Consider the following 18,084-nt stretch of genomic DNA (forward strand, 5'->3'; position numbering starts at 1 on the left):
CATACACATTTATCTCTCCTTTTCATTCCTTTTCATTATCAGTGAAATGAAAAAAAAAAAAAAAGATACCAAAAAAAAAAAAAAAAGCAATAAAGGAAGAAAAGAACATATCCATAACAGCAATGAAAAAGGGAAGGTAAACCATTAGCAAGCAGAGCAAATATTCTGAGAAATTTCTAAAAATCAGTAAGCACATTGGACTGAAGAAAAATCAGAGCAGAAAATACTGTAACCCAAACACAAAATGGGCAAGACTTATATGAAGACACTATAAAATTTTCCTAAAGGACATAAAACACAGCCTGATTTAATGTAAAGAGTCACCATGTTTCTGAATGGAAACACAATATTGGAAATGTATCAAAAGTTCCTGAAATAACTGTTAAATTCAATGAAATTTCAATAATAATCCTACCAGGACCTTTTTAAAACAGGGAAGGTGGCTTAGATTTCATTCTAAAGTTCACTTAGGGAAAATAAGTTAAGAAAACAGGAAAAATTGTGGGCACTGGGGGGAGAACGTAGGTAGACTTGCCTTATAAGGTATCAGAATGAATTAGAAAGCTACTATTAAAAGAGTGTGGATTTCACAAGGATGAGCAAATGCATGTACACAGATGTAAATTTAGAAAAGGTAGCATTTTAGGGAAGTGGGAAAAGAAAAGGCTCTTTAAAAACAGTTGGGAGAGCCACTCATTGGAGAAAAAAATTTGCTAGATTTCTATTTTATTTTACATATAAAAATAAATTCTAAATGGAATAATGATCTATATGTAAAACTCAAAACTAAGAAATATTTGTGATAAACAGAAATTTTCCAGTGAAAACTGTAGACTGACCACACATATTTGATATCCCCTCCATCTGGAAACTGCTAAAATGACAGTAAAGGAATAGAAAGTTACACACTCACAAGGGCATAGAGAACAAGAAGGAAAACAAGAGTGGATGAGTGACTTCAATAACTTGTGGAAGACAAAGAGTAGACAGAATAGTGACTCAGAGCAGAAGAAGGATACACCCTAAAGCAAAGTTTCTGAAACTAGGAACTACTGACACTTAGAGCCAGGTAATCCTTTGCTGAGGGGGGCTGACCTGTGCATTGTGCACTGTAGGTTGTTTAGCAGCATCCCAAGCTTCTGAGTAGGTGAGGCCCTCTAGCATTATTTCCAGGTATGAGAAGCACCTTCTCCCCTAGCTGTGTTAAGCGCAAATTCTCCAGATACTGCCAAATATCTCCTAGGAAGTGGAACTGATCTAAAGAAACACTGATCTAAAGTGACCGGAGTAATATCTATGAGCAACTAGCTGATTTGCCCTGAAGAAACTCAACACACGAAGGCACCAAGTGGTGGGATGAGGTCAGGAAAACAACTGAACAAGGAGATTGGCTAAAAACCTGTACGGGGACCATCACACACCAGAGAGCTCCTCCCATCTCTTTCTAGAAATTTTTCTTGGGAAGTAAAAATATAAATTTTAAAATATATCAATAGAAGACTTGGAAGATAAAGTTGAGGAAATCTCCCAGAAAGAATAAAAAATCAACAAGAAAATAAGGGAGAAATGATAAGAACTTTAGGAGGTCCAAAACCAACTAATAAAAGTTCCAGATGGGCACCTGGCTGGCTCAATAGTTAGAGCATATGACTCTTGATCTTGGGGTCAAGGGTTCAAGCCCCATAATGGGAACAGAACTTACTTAAAAACAGAAAAAGCTCCAGAGAGAGAAAATAAGAATAGTATATCGGGGTGCCTGGGTGGCTCAGTTGGTTAAGTGTCTGACTTCAGCTCAGGTCATGATCTCATGATCTCATGGTTTGTGAGTTTGAGCCCCGCGTTGGGCTCTGCGCTGACAGCTCAGAGCCCGGAACCTGCTTCAGATTCTGTGTATCCCTCCCTCTCTCCCATGCTCACGCTCTGTCTCTCTCTGTCTCCCAATAATAAATAAACATTAAAAATTAAAAAAAAAAAGAATAGTAAATTACCCAAGAAATTAAAAACAGGAGGTAAGGAGGAAATTCTAAAAGTTTTCAGAAATAAAAACATATCATGTACAAAAGACTAGGAAACATAAGAGTATCAGATATCTCAAAGAAATTTAACAATGGAAAACAGTATTCAAAATTTTTAGTGAAAATAATTTTTAATCTAGATTTCCATATACACAAGCTGAATCATAAATCAATTTATGAAATCTGAATAAAGACATTTCCAGACAAGTAGTGTACCAAAAACAATTCCTCCCATGTATTCTTTTCCAGGAAACTGGAGAATGTGCCATACCAGAACAAAGGGAAAAACCAAGAAAGAAGAAAATATGAGATTCAATAGAGGAGAGGGAGGCAAGGAAATTCTTAAGAGGAAGACATAGTCTACAACTGAGCAAGAAGAGAGAAAGCTCAAGAAGGAAAGTCTTCAGCGGGAAACAATAGAACTGATGGGTTTGAATATTCAAAAAATATTGAAAGGCATGTGGCAGAGGTTGGAGTTCTTAACAAAAATTAGCAATGGGTTTAATGAAAACAGAAAAGTGACAAAAAAACAAAACAAAACAAAAGCAATTATTAACTCCAGGAAAAAGATCTGTAAGAGAAAAGGCAAGAGTGGTACTATCCCATTTTGCTGACCCATGAGCCATTATAAGTCATAATAATATAGACAGTTAACTACCAAAGTAAATATTATATGTAGTAAAATTATGCTTGAAGTAATGGGGGAAGAAAAAGGGAAGAGTGCTAGGTCATCATCTAACATCACAGAAATTCATTAAATAATCTTAAATCAATAAAGTAAGACTGAGCAATCACAAACACATTATTTAGAAACAGGGAGGTAAATAAACATCAGGAGGAGTTAGATGTTGTGGGTGGTAGTTTTGGGGATAAAGAGGTAGGAAAGGAAACTGTTTTTTGTGGGGTTTTTTTTGCATTAAAAATATTTCAAAACTCCTTGTACAAACAAGAGTACATGTATAGTATAAAGAATAAAAGAATGAACATTTGTGTACCTATATTATCTGGCATAAAAATATATTACCTGAACCTTGAAACTACTTGTGAGCAGTATGGATCCCTAAACAATACATAATTTAGGTGTGTGTAATGTGTGTGTGTGTGTGTGTGTGTATATGTATATATACATGTATATACATGTATATATACATGTATATATACATGTATATATACATGTATATACATACATATATATATATGTATATACACACACACACACCCCCATATATATATATATATATTTTTTTTTTAATGTTTATTTAAAAAAAAAAATTTTTTTTTAACGTTTTATTTATTTTTGAGACAGAGACAGAGCATGAACGGGGGAGGGGCAGAGAGAGAGGGAGACACAGAATCGGAAGCAGGCTCCAGGCTCTGAGCCATCAGCCCAGAGCCCCACGCGGGGCTCGAACTCACGGACCGCGAGATCGTGACCTGAGCTGAAGTCGGACGCTCAACCGACTGAGCCACCCAGGCACCCCTAATGTTTATTTATTTTTGAGGTGGGGGGGAGGGACAGAGAAAGAGGGAGACAGAGAATCCCAAGTAGGCTTCACGCTGATAGCAGTGAGCCCGATGTGGGGCTAGAACTCATGAACTGTGAGATCATGACCTGAGCAGAAGTTGGATGAGTAACCAACTGAGCCACCCAGGAGCCCTAAGGTTTATATATTTTTGAACTCTACATAAGTAGATAAAATCATACTGCACGTTCTTTGACATTATATTTGTAAGATTCGTGCACACTGATGTTTGTAGCTATTATTCATTCATTTTCACTGCTTTGTAATACTTCACTGTGTGAAATACTACTCCCATTTATCTATTTTCCTCAAAACTGACCTCAAGATTGTTTTTCATTTTCTACCAGGGAGTTAATTATTTTAGGCTCTATTATGGTCTATGGTCTGGTCTAGGTCTATGGTCTATGGTCTGCTGCCATTACTCTGTTGTAATACAAAAACAGCCACAGGCAATATGTAACAATGAACATGGCTGTGTTCTAACAAAAACTTTATTACAGACAGACTAGAGGCCACAACTGTTCTGGGGGCCATAGTTTGCTGACCTCCAAGCAAGGTTCATGTCTAGAAATGGACTTGCTGGATCACAGAATATGCCTTTGCTAGATAATGCCAAAATATCCTCCAAAGGGGTACCAGTTTGCACTTCCTGACACTACACATGTTAAATAATGTTATAACTTGTTAATTTCTGATGTGATATAATTTTCTGATAGATGTGAAATGTTTTTACTATGGTTTTAATTTGTATTTCTGCTATTAAGGAGATAGAACCCCTTTTATGTTTATTAACCATTTGTAATTTCTTCTGCCATAAAGTGTCAATTTACATCTTCTGTTTTTTTTAGGTGAAATGTACAGCACATTCTCTCAGTGGCTTGTCTTTTCAATTTATGGCTATTTGGTGAACAAAGAAGTTCTTGTCAATGTGGCCCTGTTTATCTGTTTTCTTTCATTTGTATTTAGGAGCATACATTTTGGCAGCAGACACTTGCTGGTTGTGTGATGTTAGGCAAATCTCCCCGGCCTCAGTTTCTTTATGAAATAAGGATAATATTAGCATTTACTTCCTATGGTTATTATCGAAATTAAAATTACATATAATGTTAACAAAGTACCTAACATAGAGTAAATGCTATGTAAGTCACTGCTGTTATTATTATTTCCCCAAGGTCAAAAAGATTTTCTCCTGTATTTTCTTTGAAAACTTGTAGCTATTTCTTGAACACTCTAAATTTCAAGTCAACTTGAACTGATTTTTGCATATAGTATATTTGAGGTAGGATGAAGTCCTTTTTTTCTTTTTTTAAAGTTTATTTTTGAGAGAGAGCACATGCATGTGAGCGGGGGAGGGGAGACAGAGAGGAAGAGAGAATCCCAAGGAGGCTCTGCGTTGTCAGCACGCCCCAAGCGGGGCTTGATCCCACAAACCATGAGATTACGACCTGAGCTGAAACCCAGAGTCGACACTTAACCGATTGAGCCACCCAGGCGCCCTCTAATTCCTTTTTAATACACATATAATGTGAATAGCCAAGTATCCCAGAAACAATTACCAAATAATCCTTTCTTTTCCCATTGATCTGAGTCCTTGATATATCAAGTTTTTCATATATCTCTGGGTTTACTATCTACTGGATTTTATCATTCTCTTTTAATCCTTGTGATCTACCACTAGATTAGATTAATTACTGACTCTAAAGCCTTCATACCTAGTAGGTTACGTTCCACCATGGTCTTCTTTAAAATTTCTTTGTGATTCTTAGCTCTTTGTTTCCACGTAAAATTTAAAATCTATTGTCGAGGGGCACCTGGGTGGCTCAGTTGGTTAAGCATCTGACTTTGGCTCAGGTCATGATCTCGTGGTTCACGGTTCAAGCCCCGTGTCAGGCTCTATGCTGACAGCTCAGAGCCTGGAGGCTGCTTCGTGGATTCTGTCTCCCTCTGTCTCTGCCCCTCCCCTCTCGTACTCTGTCTCTCTTTCTCTCAAAAATAAATAAAACATCAAAAAAGATAATAAAATCTATTGTTGATTTTCACACACACACACACACACACACATATCACCTTCTTGGGATTTCAGATGGAATTACATCAATTCTATAGATCAATTTGAGAAAAATTTACATTCTTTTTTATAAACATGATGTCTGTCACCTTTGTTATAAACCTGATATATTTCTCCACTTATTTAGGTCTTCTTTAATGTCTTTCAATAAGGTTGTATAATATTTTTTATAAAGGTCCTCCAAATTCATACATAAGTATCTTATATTGCTCATCTCTATTAAAATGGTATGGATTTCTTTTTATTTATCTTCTTTGGGATTTGTCATACTCCTAGCATTCACTGTCCATTTGGAATCTGAGGATTCCTGTGTTTTTAAAATACCTAGAAAATTATCAATCATTACCTTTTCAAATACTACCTATCTCACATTCTATTACATTGTCCTACAATTTTGACAAAATACATGAGACTTTCTCACTTTATTCTCTAAGACTTTAACTTATTTTACATTTTCTATATCCCAATCTCTTTCCAATGACTTCTAGTACTTTAGATCTATTTTTCAGTTCATTAATTCTCACTATCAGCTCCTGGGCAAGCTGAAATGCCAGGTACCCTTTCACCTGAAATAATTAAAAATTGGGACAAGATACATGAAACAATGGTTTTCCAGACACTGAACATCAGGCAATGATGGACAGTGACATGAGGGACAAGAAACAAATGAGATGAGCCCTATGAGCTTACTGCTTCAAGAAAATCCAGGCTGTGGCACAGGGATAGGAACTCAGGTGAAGGCTGGTGTTCTCCCCTAAGTTCAGAAGACAAGACTGAGAGTCAAGGAAAGCCAAAGCAGTTAGGGTTTGCAGAGCAGATACTGGAGAGCTACACAGACTAAAAGTTCCAGAGATCTTTTAAAGGTACCACTCGAGTGCAGAGCTCAACACAGAGGAAGCTACTCAAGAGAAAACCAGAGAATAAAACTGTCAAAAAGTTAAAGGGAATAATACTCAAGGCTCATACAGGGATGGAGTAATTCCTATTCCCATGAGTCATTTGGAAACCTCATAATTCATGGGGCAATACATAGTGTACTCAAAATGGTTTTGTCCCAGTGGTGGAACAAAATTAGTCCAGGACTAAATGCTACTCTGGTCCCAGTTTTGCTAAAAGCAAAACTGAAAAGTCTCAAGCTACTTTCATTGACTAAACTATATCCCAGAACAAACCTAAAAAATATTTATAGGAATCCACCAACCAGGAAGGTGAAATTCACAATATCTGACATCTAAAGTAACCAGGAATTCAAAGAATCAGGAAAATATAACCCATGATGAGATGAAAAAAACAAAACCCAACTGACACAAAGTTGATAAAAACAGATAATCAAATTAGTAGACATGGTAAATAAAAACAGTGAAGACACAGTAAAGGAAATCAGCCAAAATGAAATACCAAGAGAAAAAAGACTGTCAGAACACATATATCAATTTGTTAAAAATATTCTACATTATAGAGAAAGCAATAAGGAATGAAAACAAATTTCATTTTTTCCTCCATGTCTGTACAATGGTTTTTTAAAAAGAATAAAACAACAATAACTAATACTTACTGAATGCTGACAAATGCCAGCAACTCTTCTAAGTTCTTGACATATATTAACTCATTTAATCTTCACAAAAACTTAAGAATTAAGTACTAGCATCACTCCCATTTTACAAATAAAGAAACTGAGGGATGGAAAATTTGAGTAGCTTACCTACAGGTTATAGGTAACAGAGATGGATATGAACCCAAATAGCCTTCAGAGTACACATTCCAAATAACTGTTACTCGGCATCTCTAGAACACTATTTTGTAATATTATCTTTTATTTTAATGTTTATTTGAGAGAGAGTGCATGCAAGTGCACACTGGGGAAGGGCAGAGAGAGAGAGAGAGAGGGAGACACAGGATCCGAAGTGGGCTCTGTACTGATAGCAGAGAGCCCCATGTGGGGCTTGAACTTACCAACTGTGAGATCGTGACCCAAGCCAAAGTCGGACGCTTAACCGATTGAGCCACCCAGGCGCCCCACTACTTTGTAATTTTAAAAACATACAGTGAGGGGCACCTATAGTATAGTATATTGAAACTATAATTGAAATAGTTATTCATACAACACAATATACCCCAAATCCAGTTTGATAAATTACCTGATGATTAACACGTGTCAAATGTTCGATAGTTTTCTCTAATTTTGATTTTTCAAAAATACTCATTTCCTGGAGATTCTGAAAAAAAATTTTATAGAAGATGTTCATTCATATCAGATAACAAAATTACCAGAGTAAACAAGTCTACAGTATTATTCTGTTTGTCTTTTTATAACATGGAAATGTTTTAGAAAGAAAATCATTAGACATTTTACAATAATGCTTTGGTTGAAAAAAAAAAGTGACAGGAGTTTCTTGTTTTTTATATTCTACCTCCATGTGTAATTGTAACAAAAGACACAGAATGGTATGGATTTGTTTTTAACAATTTATCTACATCAATCCATTAGCACAACTATAAAGGGAAAAAACCCAGCAGGTTAAGTAAGATCAGGAGTGTGCCCTAGTGAGAGATACCAGAGGAAGAGAGTGCAAAGAAGAAATCACAAAGATAAAGGAACAGAATACTACAGGGCCATGCAAGAGATCAGAATTTCAACAATGGGCTGGTCAACAGTGTAAACAAGTGCTATTTCTATAGTTATGTTACCTTATCCAATTATTGCTGATACTAAGTGTAGAACAAGTGATACAAGTTGGTGTTCTCTGAGAATTTTTCTAGTGTAGATTCATACTTCTATCCACATTACTCATTAAAAACAAAAAGACACCCGATGTTTGGATTACATATCTGGTTGGAAGGGTCACTGCGCTGTATTCATTTTTTGTTTATTAAATCATTCAACCAGTATTGAGTACACACTATATACCAAGCACCAAGCAAGGTATTAGAAATGCATAGTGAGTAAAATGGATAAAGCCTCTGACATCATAGTTACTAAAGACTAGTAGAAAAGACAAACCTTAAACAAGACACTATATAAAACCATGAATATTCTGCTAGAAAAAGGAACTTTATGGCAACATATTGAAAGGGAATCTAGAGCCTAGAGTTCGCTTCCTATGTGAGGAAATGATGTTTAACCTGGCTCTAAAGGATGAATGGGAATTTGCCAGGTGAGGGTACTCAAAGAGATGAACAATTTTTCAATAGCCTATATAGAAAACTGGGGGCAAGAAAAAGTCCATTAAGCTTGGAGTCAAGAAAGTGAGGGGTGGGAAATGGGGAGATAAGTTTGGGGAAAAGAAGGCTAGACCTTGAAGTAGGCAAGAGCCAATCACTGAAGTCTTTGAAAACAGTTAACAGATTTTAAATAGGAAGCGATGTGATCACATTTATACCTTTGAAAGATGACTCTAACTTCAGTGTAAAATATAGATTTGAGAGGCTGCTAATACACAAATACAGTTGAGAAAGAATAATGGCCAGAACAGGATGGCAGAGGAGTAATGGAAAGAAGTAGACAGATTGAAGAGAAACTAACGTGAGCTCAGGAGCCAGACTCCATGTGATGTCATAGTTAGGTGATCTTGGGCAAATTATTTAAACTCACTGTAACTCAGAGACCACGTCTGTAAGCATTACCTATCTGAAAAGGCAATTGTGAAGATTTACTAAGCGCATGGAAAAAGCACTTAGAACAGAACTTCCCACATGAAAAGGGCTTAATAAATGTTAAATATTTAAGAGGTAGCACAAATAGAACTTGGTGATTGATTGAAGGACAAGAAGAGCTTTAAGGGAGAGAGGAGTCAGTGATGATGCCAGGTTTGACATCTGGGTGGGTAGCAGAATAAGAGGAAATTACAAGAGGAAGCTTATGGATTGAGATGATTAGTTTTAAGTAAAAGACCTACTGTAAGCTCATAAATCCTGCCTCCTACAATCTAGAAAGATTCTGGTAATATGAATATCATTTTTTTTCTGAGCTTTTAGTACTACTGCATTTTTAAATCCTGTTTTTACATTCCTTGGTCCTTTCAACAAATATGGAAAAGAATAAATCAGTAGCTTGTGCTAAAAGTTGCCATATTGCACAGAAGTTTTCCATTTGGTAGTTTTAACACTTATTTTTATAAGAAAGCACATTCTGGGAGGCAGTATTCCAAAAGATCCCAATTAAAAGTATTGTGTTGGGGTAAAATTTTAACTGAAAATGTATGCAATAAGGACTACCTTTATAATGCTTTAATGTCCTTATTCCTAACTTTAGCTACTGAGTTCTAAGCATTAATTCAATAATACCTATTGAAACTAAACTACACAATCCATAATAGTAACAGTAATAGCTATGTTGAGTTCTTACAATGTTCTAAACTCTATTAAGTGCTTTGTGTACATTAACATATTTTTTGGAGATTATAAAAGAAAACATAAAATACTGTGCCTAAACAGGACACCAAAAGCACAAACAACAAAAGAGAAAATACATAAAATGGACTTCATCAAAATTAAAAACTCTTGTGCTTTAAATGGCTTTAAAGCCATTTAGAGCACACCATTTAGAAAATGAGGGGCGCCTGGGTGGCTCTGTAGGTTAAGCAGCCAACTTCGGCTCAGGTCATGATCTCACGGTGAGTTCGAGCCCCGCGTCGGGCTCTGTGCTGACCCCTCAGAGCCTGGAGCCTGTTTCAGATTCTGTGTCTCCCTCTCTCTGACCCTCCCCTGTTCATGCTCTGTCTCTCCCTGTCTCAAAAATAAATAAAACGTTTAAAAATTTTTAAAAAAAATCAGAAAATGAAAAGGCAACCCACAGAATGGGGCAGAGTATTCGCAAATCATGTATCTGATAAGGGGCTTGTACTAAAAATATATAAAATACTCTTATAGTTCAATAACAATGAGATAATAACCCAATGTAAAAATGGACAAAGCATCTGAATAGACATTTCTTCAAAGATGATATACAAATGGCTAAATAAGCACATGAAAAGATACCTGAAATTATTAGCTATCAAGGAAATGCAAATCAAGACCACAATGGATACTACTTCATACCCACCAGCATGATGATAATAAAGAAGACAGATAATAACATGTGTTGGTGAGGATGTGGAGAAATTAGAACTTTTATACAGTGCTGGTGGGAATATAAATGTTACAGTTGCTTTGGAAAACAGCCTGGCAGTTGCCCAAATGGTTATGGTTATCATACGAACCTAGGTATATACTCAAGATTAAATGAAAACCCATATAAACAAAAAGCTGTACATGGATGGTCACAGCATCATTATTCATAATAGCCAAAAAGTAGAAACCACACAAATGAAAATTAAAATGTTGTCTGTCTATCCATACAATGGAATATTATTCCACAATAAAAAGGAATAAAGTATTAAAACATATATATGCTACATGAATGAACTTGAAAACATTATGCAAAGTGAGAGAAACCAGAAGATAAAAACCACATACTGAATGATTCAATTTATATGAAATGTTCAGAGTAGGCAAATCCACAGGGACAGAAAGTAGCTTAGTGGTTACCTAGGCCCAAAGAGGCTGGGGGGAAAGAGAGAATGGCTGCTAAGGGGTTTACAGTTTCTTTTCGAGGTAATGAAAATGCTCTAAAATGGACTGTGGTGATAGGCTGAACAAGTCTGTGAATATACAAAACCACTGAATTTTACATTTTAAATGGGTAAACTGAATGGCATGTGACTATCTCAATAAAGCTGTTTTAACAACAACAAAAAGATAATGTCCCTCCACCTGAGGAACTTCCTATTGAGATCAGAGGTCAGTAATTTTCTATAAAGAACCAGATAATAAATATTTTAGGCTTTGTGGGCCAGTTTCTGTTGCAAATACTCATCTCTGCCACTGCAGCACAATAGAAACCACACAGAATACTATGGTAAATGAATGAGCGTGGTATTCCACTAACGTTGACCAATGATGAAATTTGTGTGTCATGAAATACTCTTTTTATAGGACTTAAAAATGTAAAAACCATTCTTAGCACATGGTCATACAAAAATACAATGGTCTGGATTTGGCTCATGTGTCATTGTTTGCCAACCCCCTAAATAAATAATTACTTTACAGGAAAATATCTATAAAGACCTCCTTTTTCTCCATAAATTTCAAAAATAAGTCGATCTTATTACTTACTTTTAACTTTTCTTTTAAAGCTTCTTTTTCTGCCATAATCCTTCTTAAGTCAGATAATGCAAGTTCTTTTTCTTTTTCCATAAGACTAATAATATTATGGGAGGCTGTGGTTTGGGTGGATTCTTGTCTTAGGGCACGTAACTGTTCCTGAGCCTTAAAGAATTAAAAGACATAAATAAAAAATGCTTTGGATATGCTCCCATGTTAAAAAAAAAAAAAAAAGGCAAAGTAAACACATGCTACTTTGCTCTCTTGCCAAATCTAAACAAAATGAGTAAAAGGTATTAAAATAGTAACAACAATAAAAAAAACCCAAAAAGACAAAGAGATCAAGGGGAAATGCAAGCTACAGAATTTTGGAAACCAGACAGCAGGTGGACAATTAGTAATTAAGTAAGCAGACCCAAGAAAGCTGAAATCCAAGCCACGTGGAAAGCCCAGAAATCAATCCATTTGCAACTGCAGATTCTAAAAAAGCTTCAGAAGTAAAAACAGCTTTTTCAACTTGACCTTTTAACTTACATGCCCTTCTCCCTCTCTCAAAGTGGCAGTGGAATTTTATGGGAAATTGATATGGAGCAAATATATCCAAATCATGGGTGCTACCCACTGTTTGACAGACTATTAACATGTCTGAATCCCAAGGATAAACTTGGCTCAGAATCAGGCTAAGACCTGTTCTAGGTAATTTTAGAAGAGACTATCTAACAGACCTGACCCATAGACTAGAGAAGAATAAATAAGAAATCTCTGCTTTAGGAACAGGATGATAATAATAGATAATTCTAATTATGAAGAAATATCACAAGGTCCATATATTACAGTAATTTAAAAGATTTACACTGGTTCCCTTAAGCTATTCTATAGAATCTGTTGGCTTAATCAATTTCTTACTTCATTATATAAGACACTTAGTTTATCTCTTTCTGCTGTCAACAATTTAACATTGGACTGTATATCCTCCATATGTCTTTCAAATCTTTCCAGCATACGCTGAAGTTCATCTCTTTCTCTTGTGATCAGATGAACTTCTGAGTTGTAATCACCCTGAAACATAATTTAAAAACAGAAGTTATCATTTGTTATAATTATCACCATATGGTTGTCACAGGATGCTGGTAATGACAGTGACTGAATAATGCTAACAGATAAAAAGAACACAATTTTTTATCTAAAATGAGAACAGAAGATGAGAGTGCAGGCAGTATTGGGGCAAATCTCCTGGCCTTCAAATGCCTAGGAAGGGACTCCACTGCCAATGATACCACTTGATCAGATCCCATCAGATGCTTCAACTGTCCTTCTCCTGGAGTTGTTTATAATAGTAGTAACTAGGAACTTGTTAGATATGCAAGTTCTGTGGGCCCACCCCAGACAGACTGAATGAGAAACTGTGGGCACAGGGCCCAGTAACTATGGCTCATCAAGCCCTCCAGGTGATTATGCATGCTAACTAACTGTTGGCAACCACTAGTTTACAACCCACTCCAGGGGAGGGACTAGGAGGGTATGTGTGTGCCTATTACCCACTGCAAGTTAACTATTACAGCCTAGCACATTCCCCAGTGTCTTTTTTGTTTGTGTGTTTTGTTTTTTTTACTGAATCTAAGATCAATTTCCCAGCCACACCAACCGCCCCACCTGTCCCAGCCCCAACCTACGTGAGGTCTATTTTTGCAATGAGATAAATATAAATATTTCTACCGAGGAGTATACATTAAGGATGTTCACCAAATAAGCAACTACTTCTAACATTTCTAAAACAGGATTATGCCTATTATTCTAGTCCAATGCAAAAGACCCGCTATCTTCACTATTGTGGAAAATAAAGGTGATAAGTGTCGACCTGGGATCTAAGATATTTTAGCATTTAGGTACTAATTGCAGAAGCCCCAGGTAGGGATAATCTGATAATCAGGTACACTGGAAAGCATTCTATGTCACTCACTATCTACCGTGCACATAACCATGTCCAATGTAGACTTGGTATCTGTAAGTACCCCTAACCTGCCACTTGGAAATAAGTTATCCTTTTGGTGAAACAAGCAAAATCAAGGGATAATGGATGAGATTAACTATCTGGACACTTTAAAAGACAAGACATTTTACAGGACAAAAGCAGATTAGGGTTTGAGGGCTTAATTAAGGCTTAGATAAGTATAAGAGAAACTCTGTAACCTAACCATATCTACATAAAAATATCTTACAGAAAGGAGGTAGTTTACATAGGTTTTAAAAAAGGAGAACTCTGTGAATAAAGATTGACAGTTCTGCAGATGTGGTCATTGAGCACTAGAACGAAGCAGAGCTGAGCCTTGTATTGTCCCACTGCACTAGAGCCACAGATGGGGCCATGGCCAACAAAATTCAGCGCGCTAGGGCAAAAGCCCAGAAGTGAAGGGCTCACTCTGCATATCTCTCTGAGCTCTGGGCTTGGCAAAAGTGTTGCTGCTCATCCAGCTTCTCCCCCAAAGCTCAGGTGAAGATCTGGGGTGGGGTAGGAGCTGGGGGTCTGGTTATAAAGAAAGTTGGGACATTAAAAAAAAAAAAAGATTTTTATTACTGTCTTGGTCTCAGCTTAAAGGTGACTTTCTCTAAGGAATCTTCTGATTCTCCAATCTAAAATTTTTTATTTATTTATATTATTATTATTTTTATTTTAGAGAGAGAGACAGTATGAGCAGGGGAGAGGTGCAGAGGGAGAAAGAGAGAGAATCTTAAGCAGGCTCTACGCTCAGCATGGAGGCCAACATGGGGCTTAATCCCACAACCCTGGGATCATGACCTGACCTGAAATGAAGAGTCAGTCAGAGTCTCAACTGACTAGGCCATCCAAGTGCCCCTCCAATCTAATTTAGATCTCCCTGTATGTATTCTCAGACCATTATGAAACCTTCTTGTATCTTTTCTTCACTAACACTATAAATGAGTTTATAAAGTTATTAATATGTGTTTAAAGTACATCTTTACCATTAAAATATAAGCTCTGTGAAGGACATAGTAGGTATCTGGTTTTACTCACCATAACTTCAGTGCCTACCATGGTACCAGGTAAAATGTATAAATTCTCTAACATTAGTGACTGGCCTTCTCCCCCTCCCACAAATTTTTTATTTAAATTCTAGTTAGTTAACATATAGTGTAATACAGGTTTCAGGAGTAGAATTCAGTGATTCATCACTTACATGTGACACCCCGTGCACATCACAAGTGCCCTCCTTAATACCCATCACCCATTTAGCCCATCTCCCATCCACTTCCTTCCATCAACCCTCACTTTGTTCTCTATTGTTAAGAGTCTTTTATGGTTTGCTTCCCTCTCCTTTTTTCCCCTTCCCATATATTCATCTGTTTTATTCCCTAAATTCCACATATGAGTGAAATCATATGGTATTTGTCTTTCTCTGACTTATTTCACTTAGCATAATACACTCTAGCTCCATCCATGTTGTTGCAAATGGCAAGATTTCATTCTTTTTGATGGCCAAGTAATATTCCTCTGTGTGTGTGTATGTGTGTTTGTGCGTGTGTGTATACATCTTTATCCACTCATTTGACTGGCCTTCTTAAGCAGGAACTCTAGCTCTTTTCTAAATATATCCTGTATGGACATAAATATGCAGGTATTTATATTTGTGTTCATAAATAATTGTTAATAACGCCCTTATACCACTCCATCATTCCTAACACACATATACACAAGCTCATACACACACATGCAAAATACTAAATGCTACGAGCATAGGAACTATGTCTTCTTTATCTCATGTCCAGTGTTTAATTCATAGCTGGCACTCAGTATGTGTCTGCTCAACTGAACCGAACTTTGTATCTAGACCTGATGTACTTCCCCACTTTGTAAATGAGGAAACAGGGGTTCCATGAAGTGAGGGAACTTATCCAAGGTCATAAAGACAGTCTGTAGAGTTGTAACTTCTATCAGGCCTCCAACTCTAAAGCCCTTTCCACTACCAATATACTCAAAACTCACAATTGGAATCATAGTGAGTACAAGGTGAGAGGAGGCAGTGCCCACCCTGCAGACAGCAGGGAATTAACAGGTGTATTTTTGACAAAGATCACTGATATTAAAAATAGCAATTTTTTCCCAAGTTACTGCAATCCCAAGAAACTGTGCCTAACAGTGAGCCATAAAGCAGGAGTTGAAAACTCAAAGCTTGTACCAAATCCAGCTTTAGTGAGGTCTTTGTTGTTTGCCATGTAGTTTCTAAACATGTTGAAAATACCCAAGTTGAGGTGCAGATGCACAGAACTGTGCATCACAACTGTTTTATCCTCCTCCCATTTTACTCACATACACACCCACAATTCCCTACCATTCTTGCAACTTATTATTAGAATTCCAAAATGCTCTGAATACTCTACTTTAGAAAATGAATTCTTTATCTGAGTCAGTTAACACTAGAATATTTTAAGAAAATCAGTTGAAGGGGATAAAAGTCTCTCCTAAACCAGTATCTCTTGTTTTCAATTGTGAATCCCTATCAAGGAGTTAATTAAATCAAATAATTATGTTAAAAGCCTTCAGATATTTTCCTACCCAGTTTTATTTAATAAATGCTTGATTAAACTAATCAACCACTTTGCAGGAAGATTCTCCTACATAATGAAGGTGATCAATTCAGTGATTTATTTTTTCTGAGTCCTAAGTATATATGGGGCTTAAAAAGCAACTCAGTAAACACATAAATTAACTTACACAGTGTTTTCCCACCAGTTCCCTCTACTTGTACCAGATAACATAGAATAGTGTTTCTACTGACACCAGTAAATCAAATTCAGCCATTAGCCAATAAGGTTAAAAAACAGAGTCTAATCATAAAACAACCCAAAACCATTTAACAACAGACACAGGATCTTCAAGAAAGAGATGATGAAACAAGTAAATTCAGCCAAGTCTGAATTTTTTTAATCTATTATCTTCATGTATATGTCACAGTGACTTGATATTTTTAAACATTTGAAATGAAATGTTTTGAATTTTAACTTTAATCCCAACTTCCCCTAATTTTATCTAGTGTGTAAATAATGTTAGAATCATAAGCCTCCAGGACTCCTATAGCTCTAAAGCTTAAAAAAACAAAAACAAAAACAAACAAACAATGAAGAATTCAAATTATGCTCATGAAACACTGAAAATAACTGAGACCTAAAAGAGAGATACACAATTTTAACCTCTCATGAAACATGGTTAACTTTACCGAGTTTTAGACTAGCAACTTGTAAATGTGGTTGCAGTAGACAAATGGGATGATCTGCCCCACACTTATTCCCACCCTCTACCTTCTCCTGCTACATGGTTAACATGGAAGATGTCTGGCGTGTACAACGTGACCCACCTTCCTGACTGGTCCAAGGATGGGAATAGTATGAAGCCATGTTGTCTGCTATGTGGACAAAGCCACTTTGCTTTGAGAAAGAAAATGCAGCTGATAACAAGAGTAAAGGATAGAAAGAAAGGAAATGTCCAGTAGCATGAATTACTGGTTCCAGTTTCTGGAAGCCCAGATGTCCATGCACTTACCCTACACCCTTAATGAACTATTCAATCTTTCCTTAATTTCCAAAACTCAGTACATTATACTTTGTTCTTAAGTAGTTTTCCTAATAAATGCAGTGTCCCTACAGGATATAGGTCATGTAAGAAAATAAGAATCAAAATTAAGAAAAACTTTTAAAAAGCAAGTGTGAATAAAGTTATATTTAATACAATAATAACACCAGAAAAGCTGGCTCATAAAAATTCAGTCTTGCCTATTAATCATCTTTAAAAAGAGGTATTACCTTTTCTAGTGTTTTAAATATTGGAATTTTTTCACGTGTAGAATAATTTGTAGAACAAGATCTTCGCTGTATTATATGTTGGAGTCTTTCCAGCTCTTTCTTATAAAAATCTCGTTCTTCTTCTATACCTTTCAGAAACGTATCTAAACGAGAGGGTGACTTGTCTCGACGTTTTATTCCGTGTTCTAGCCTCATCCTTTCAACTTCCAGAGTAAGTTCTCTTTCTGTAAGTTCAAGTAGTTAAATATTAAAACAGTGTTGGATATAAATTGTACAATTAGCCAAATAAATTATTTGAATAAGTTTTAGAATACAAGCTACTAAAAATCATTAATCTTTGTATATCACCTGGTGCTCATCATGACAAGTGCACTCCTTAATCGTCATCACCTATTTCACCCATTCTCCAACCCACCTCCTCTCTGGTAACCATCAGTTTGTTTCTTTTTTCTTTTTTTGAAGATTTTACTTTTAAGTAATCTCTACACCCAACATGGCAAATGAACTCACAACCTCAAGA

General features: G+C 36.2%; 1 protein-coding gene across 5 annotated transcripts in view; it reads right to left on the reverse strand.

The window, feature by feature from the left end:
- CEP135 (centrosomal protein 135) overlaps window positions 1–18,084 on the reverse strand; it is a 69,521-nt gene that overhangs the window by 25,135 nt on the left and 26,302 nt on the right. For all 5 annotated transcript variants that reach the window (XM_053901560.1, XM_053901561.1, XM_019469447.2 and 2 more), the window contains 4 exons: window positions 17,565–17,788; window positions 12,654–12,806; window positions 11,760–11,912; window positions 7,745–7,822 (listed from right to left, as the gene is read on the reverse strand). In XM_053901560.1, the coding sequence (XP_053757535.1) occupies window positions 7,745–7,822; window positions 11,760–11,912; window positions 12,654–12,806; window positions 17,565–17,788 (608 nt within the window). The remainder of the gene's footprint in view (window positions 1–7,744; window positions 7,823–11,759; window positions 11,913–12,653; window positions 12,807–17,564; window positions 17,789–18,084) is intronic.

This window comes from Panthera pardus, unplaced genomic scaffold (genome assembly GCF_024362965.1).
Source record: "Panthera pardus isolate Hobbes unplaced genomic scaffold, ASM2436296v1 HiC_scaffold_13, whole genome shotgun sequence".
NCBI lineage: Eukaryota > Metazoa > Chordata > Mammalia > Carnivora > Felidae > Panthera > Panthera pardus.